Source organism: Desmodus rotundus, chromosome 1 (assembly GCF_022682495.2).
Source record: "Desmodus rotundus isolate HL8 chromosome 1, HLdesRot8A.1, whole genome shotgun sequence".
NCBI classification, from domain to species: domain Eukaryota; kingdom Metazoa; phylum Chordata; class Mammalia; order Chiroptera; family Phyllostomidae; genus Desmodus; species Desmodus rotundus.
This window is the reverse complement of record NC_071387.1, coordinates 113488087-113493730: the sequence shown is the minus strand read 5'-3', so window position 1 is coordinate 113493730 and position 5644 is coordinate 113488087. Positions and strand designations below refer to the sequence as shown.

The following is a 5644-nucleotide window of genomic DNA, read 5'->3' as shown; positions in this document are numbered from 1 at the left end:
TTTATAGACTCATGTAAGCCCACTGAACTGGGACGAGCTCTTTTCCAAGAGTGAGAGGGTCATTCTCAACACAAGTTCAGAAAAAAGATCACAAACATGTAATATGTGAAAAGTCAGAGAATTTTATTGACTTTTATATGTTCTTGCAGAAAACCATTCACATGTAAAAGTTTGAAATTTGATATGAGATTTATTCACACTTTGTTACACATAAATTATTTAATTTGGGAGTGAGACAATATTTCATTTCAAGAGGACTTCTACATGATTACATTCACAAAATTGGCACACTATATTAAAAAATGAAATCAAACAGAGCTAGGCAAGTATGCAGCTTTATGCCAATTTGAATGTCAACACACACACCCCTCATGCACGACCGTGGAAGTATCTGCTGTGAGCTTACCAGAATATTGATAGAGAATGCCTGAGATCATGAATGACTGTTTACAAAATAAAACCTCTTTTTCTAGTGCTTGTTTTATTATAGAAAAATACTACAAATAAAAATTAGTGCTATTCGAGGTGTTCATTTTAAAATCACATATGATACACAGGTTCAAGCCATCTCCCCCTGTCATACGGAGACATCACGACGCCCCATGTGAGGACCGAATCACTGAGTAAAGGTACCTTGGCAGCCACTACGCGCTTAGCCATGACACATGCCAAATGACTGACAATGAGAGTGCACTGAACTGTACTTAGGTATTGGGTTCACTCATAATCTGTTCCTAGTCTGAGACTCAAAAACACTGCCAGAGAAACATGACAAAATTTGTATTTCTTCCTGATACAAGAAATTTGTCTAAAAATCTGTAGTTATAAGACAGATTTGCTTTTTTAAAAGAAATGACTTTTTTTTTTCATGATTAGATTCTCATTTAGAGATGATTCAAATTTTAGTTTGGGCTCTCCTTTCCCAGAGGCTGGGAACGGGGCGGGGGGTTCAGTACTGTAAAGATATTCAACAAACACAGGGATGTTTCAAAGAGGACTACAGAGCACTGTTACAGTCAGTCAAACTGTAATAGTTCCCTCTCTTGTAATTATGTAAATTTTAAAGAAAAGAGGTCTCTCATAAGCTATATACAGCAGTTTACACTTCAGTGTTTTTCACTTGATATACAATTAAAATTAATTCATGACAAATACTTGTCACAGAAACTTATGTAGGCACGTCTAAAGTCGGTAGCTTTACTGGAGGGGCGAGGTCTTCAGTGGGATCATGATTCTGGATTCCATTTCCTGAATAAGCGGAACTGAAAACAGGAGCAAGATTACTGTGCTTGTTCTTTTCTCAACAGATGAGGGTCAATACACGTTAACAAACAGGTTGCTGAGCATAGTTGGAAGTTGTGCTGCTTGCAATCACAGGATATTGGAAAATACAGGACTGACCTCAGGGTCAGAAATATACAAGATAATGACAGATCAGCTAGCACCCTGTAAGATGTTACTTTAAAATTATAACAGATTCTGCCTGGAGATGTGTTTCATTTGCAGGAAATTAGGCAAATCCGTATTATAAGAAGGATAGTGCTTCTCAAAAGGTTCTTTGAAGTAAAATAGATTTATATAAAACCCAGTAAGACTGCATTTGACTGTGTTCCCACATTGTACTATAAAACTCACTGCAGAGTAAAACGTGCCTCTGAAAGCTGATGAAAGTGTGAGAATAAGTAGCAAAGTCACATACCATTATGTGACTTTTTGAACTAAACACTTATTTTCTAGAACGAATCACTCTTTGATTTTCTTGGTAGTACACGGGCTTAAATGTGGCAGACGCGCAACACGCTGGCACTTATTATTACCTGCACCGGTGCTGCTGGCTTGTATTCAGCCCTACTGTTTTTCTTATAATAATCAAGCACCCATGGTTTCATAGTGTATTTGTATGTGGGCATACATGCCTATATGCAAACACATGTGTAGAAAGTCTAAATAGCAAATTAATTTTCAAAATTACTATTTAATTGCTGTTTTATAATATTTGTTGTGAATGAACAATTTTGATGAGAAAGGGAAAGCTTAGAAAAAATTTGTTACAAATTTTCAGAGAAGGTAGAAATGTTCAAAAAAAGTAATGATGTAAAATCACACATGCAAGGGTCTGAACACTGCACCAGACAACATACATAAAAGAATGAGTATTCTTCACTGGAAAGAGTCATACAATTATTCAAGGAGAATCTGACCCTCTTTTCCCCCCAACCTTATCATTCACCATCAAGAACAACATACTATTTTTAAAAAATATACATTAGCTTCAAGATGAAAGATCAAAAAACAGTAAGATGAGAAAAATAAAACATCTATGCCTGTTAAAATATTACCTGTATAATACACCAATTCTTCCCAGCCATGTTTATGCCACGCTGCATTCCGTATGTCTTCCCTTGTCTGAAGATCCTTGTAAGCTAAAAATAACCACACAGAAGTAAGACTTGAACCAGGGATGTCCAACCCTCGGCTCATGTAGCCCAATACAAAGTGATAAATTTATGTAAAACATGAGATTTTTTTTGCAATTATGTGTTGCAATGTCATGTGAAATAAACATACATATGCTCTTGCTATTTGTCCACACGCATGGCTTAAGTTCTACAGCATTGTGCGGCTTGCAGTGTGTTGTCTTCCAAGTACAGAGAGTAGAACTGACACCATCAGATGTTACATGTGCTCGTGGGGACTTAGCGAGGCAGAGATTATCAGTAACATTTCAACCTGTCATTGCAACGTTAGGTGTTTAATGTTATTTGGAAGTCAGGTAGGCATTTTTATTTGATCATTTAAGGTACTTGCACACCTTGCCGGCACCTCACACATTGCCTGCCACGCTTTACAATCGGCTCTCCACCTCGCCCTGCATCGGCAGCCGAGAGGGCTGTGGAAGGGTCCAAACCTTGCTTTCGATTTTCCTGTCAATTAATTTTCATAATAAAAGTAAATAAAGATCCTTATCTATTATTATTTTTTAAATCCCAGCATGGCTTCTACAAGGTCTCAAAAGAAAAAAGAACCTTTAAAAAGAAAAATTATTGATGAAGGAAGATTGTTCAGTGAAAAGTGGACAGATGACTACTTTTTTGTCGAGGCAAATAGTAGGGCACTCTGCTTAATTCATAGGGAATTTGTGCAAGTTTTCAAAGACTATAATTTGAAAAGGAGTTACATGCAAAAGCATGCTGCCAAATTCAATACATATGATTGTGTCATAAGGACAAAATACTAGAACTGAAAAAAGTCTGTCTTCTCAATAAAATTTTTTCAAGAAGTTACAACATTGTAAAAGCTAGTTATGGGGTAGCATATTTAACAGCAAAAAAATCAAAACCATTTACTCATGGTGAGTTTATTAAGCAATGTATAGAAAGTGTGGCAGATATAATTTGCTCTGAAAAAAAGAGGGATATTTCTAAATTTAGTTTGTCTCACCAGACTATAGCCAGGCGAATTGAAGAAACTGGAAAATCTATTGAAAGAAGTTTGGAGAGCAAAGCTGTTAATTTTAAATTTCATGCTTTGGCGATGGATGATAGCAGTGATGCTACAGATATGGCTCAGTTTGCCATTTTTCTTAGACGTACTGATGATGAATATAATGTCACTGAAGAAATGGCTTCTTTAGTGCCATTGAAAGACACAACTAAATCAAGAGATTTATACGAAGCAATAAAAAACATGTTAAAGCAATTTTCTTTGGCCATTGTCCACATATCTGGTATAGTGACTGATGGTCCCCCGGCAATGTAGGTAAAAGAGAGGGACTTGTAAAATTAATAGAAGATGATACATCCACCGCCCAAAACTCACGTTTGATGAAGTATCGTTGCATAGTACATGAAGAAAATGTATGCACGAAAGCCTTAAAAATGGATAACGTCATGCAAATCATAATCAAGACTGTGAACTTCATAGAGGCCAAGGGATTGAATCATCGCCAATGCCAGGAATTCCTTAGAAGTCCTGATGCTGACTATGGAGATGTCATTTACTTTTCGGAAGTATGATGGCTAAGTCAAAGCCAAGTGTTTAAAAGATTTTATGATTTGTGACATGTTATTAAGTTGCTTATGGTATCAAAAAACAAATTTGTGCCGGAACTTCATGATGAAATCTGGCTTACAGATTTAGTATTTATAATGGATTTAACCTTTCACTTAAATGAGTTAAACAAGCACACGTTTCAAATCACAACAGCGCTCCAAATGAAACTGAAACTCGGCAAGCTCAAATGAAGGCAAACAGTTTTATGCATTTTGACACGTTGACTGCTAAACACAGTCCTGTGAACAGCGAAAAATATGCAGCCTTGGTTTTTGATTTGATACAAGAATTTGAAAACAGATTTCAAGATTTCTGGGAAAACAGTATTTTGCTACCTCTTCGACTCCATTTTCAGTTGACATAAATATGTTACCTGCCAATTTTCAAATGGAATGCACAGAGCTGCAAGCTGACATTCAACTTAAAGAAATATTTGATCGTGTCTCTTTACTGGACTTTTATAGGTCCTATCTTCCCAGAGAGAAATACCCCTTGCTTCACAATCACGCCTTATTCATGTCATCGCTGTGTGGCAGCACCTACATTTGTGAGCAACTATTTTCAAGAATGAACACAGTAGAGTAAAATTAGAGCCAAAATATCTGATGACACCTTGAGAACTCCCTGAGGATTGCAACTACTTCTACTAAACCAGATACTGATGCACTCATTTCTCAACTATGATGTCAAACACCCCACCAGTTTAATGTTGCCCTCTTTTCTTTTGCTTTTATAATAAAAATATTCTTTAAAAAATCAATGATGTTTTATTACTTTGATATGTACATTTTCTATGTTAGTGATCGCAAACTTGGGACTTGCTCCACAATTCTAAAAGATTATCAAAAGGGCCGCTGCATAATTAGGGTTATTATGTGAGGACTTTTTTGCTTATCTGCGGTGGCGGGTATCACGAAAATTATGCATGGACCTTTTTTTGCTCATCTGTTTTGGTTAGTGTTTGTGCATTTAATGTGTGGCCCAAGACACCACAAGGCTGGACACCCCTGACTTAAACGGAACATAATGCCCTGCGTTCCACTAGTGCACCCGTTCAATATTGACTCAGCTGCTCATCTTTCCCCGAGATTACTTTGGGAATTTAGTACAAAGCTGGGATAACTGTGAGCTGGTTATTCTGAGCAAAATTATGTTAGGCCTTGTGGGAGAAGCAAAACAACGCACTCTTAGAAATAATCTGCCCTGAAGTTTTACAGTCCAGTGGGTCCAAGACATACATTAGAAACCTAGCGAACTTCTTCAATAACATGTTAAACTCATAACCAGAAACTGTCAGACTATAGGTAAGCAACACTAGACTTGATTTTGCTCAATATTTATAAAACCCTACAAAGATCTGGGTGCGACTGTGTTCAATGCAGTGGAAAACAAAGACAAGTAAAAGGAAAGTCAATCCCCACTGAGCACTGCGGTATCCCTGAGAGCCGAGCACAAGAAGAGAGGAGACTGGGAAAGCTGCCTGGAAGGTGTGATTGGACCAGGCGTGCCTTGAAGACTGAAGAGGAAGCATCGATATACAGGAATGAGAGAGAAGGACGCTCCGGGTGGAGGGGAGAGCATGGTCAAAGGC

General features: G+C 37.4%; 1 protein-coding gene across 1 annotated transcript in view; it reads right to left on the bottom strand.

Annotated features, from left to right (window-relative positions):
• Positions 1-99: 99 nt before the first annotated feature.
• NIPSNAP2 (nipsnap homolog 2) overlaps positions 100-5644 on the bottom strand; it is a 32891-nt gene continuing 27346 nt past the window's right edge. Inside the window, exons 9-10 of the mRNA XM_024571412.4 lie at positions 2340-2423; positions 100-1262 (exon numbers count right to left, since the gene is read on the bottom strand). Of these exons, the coding sequence (XP_024427180.1) occupies positions 1198-1262; positions 2340-2423 (149 nt within the window). The 3' untranslated portion in view covers positions 100-1197. The remainder of the gene's footprint in view (positions 1263-2339; positions 2424-5644) is intronic.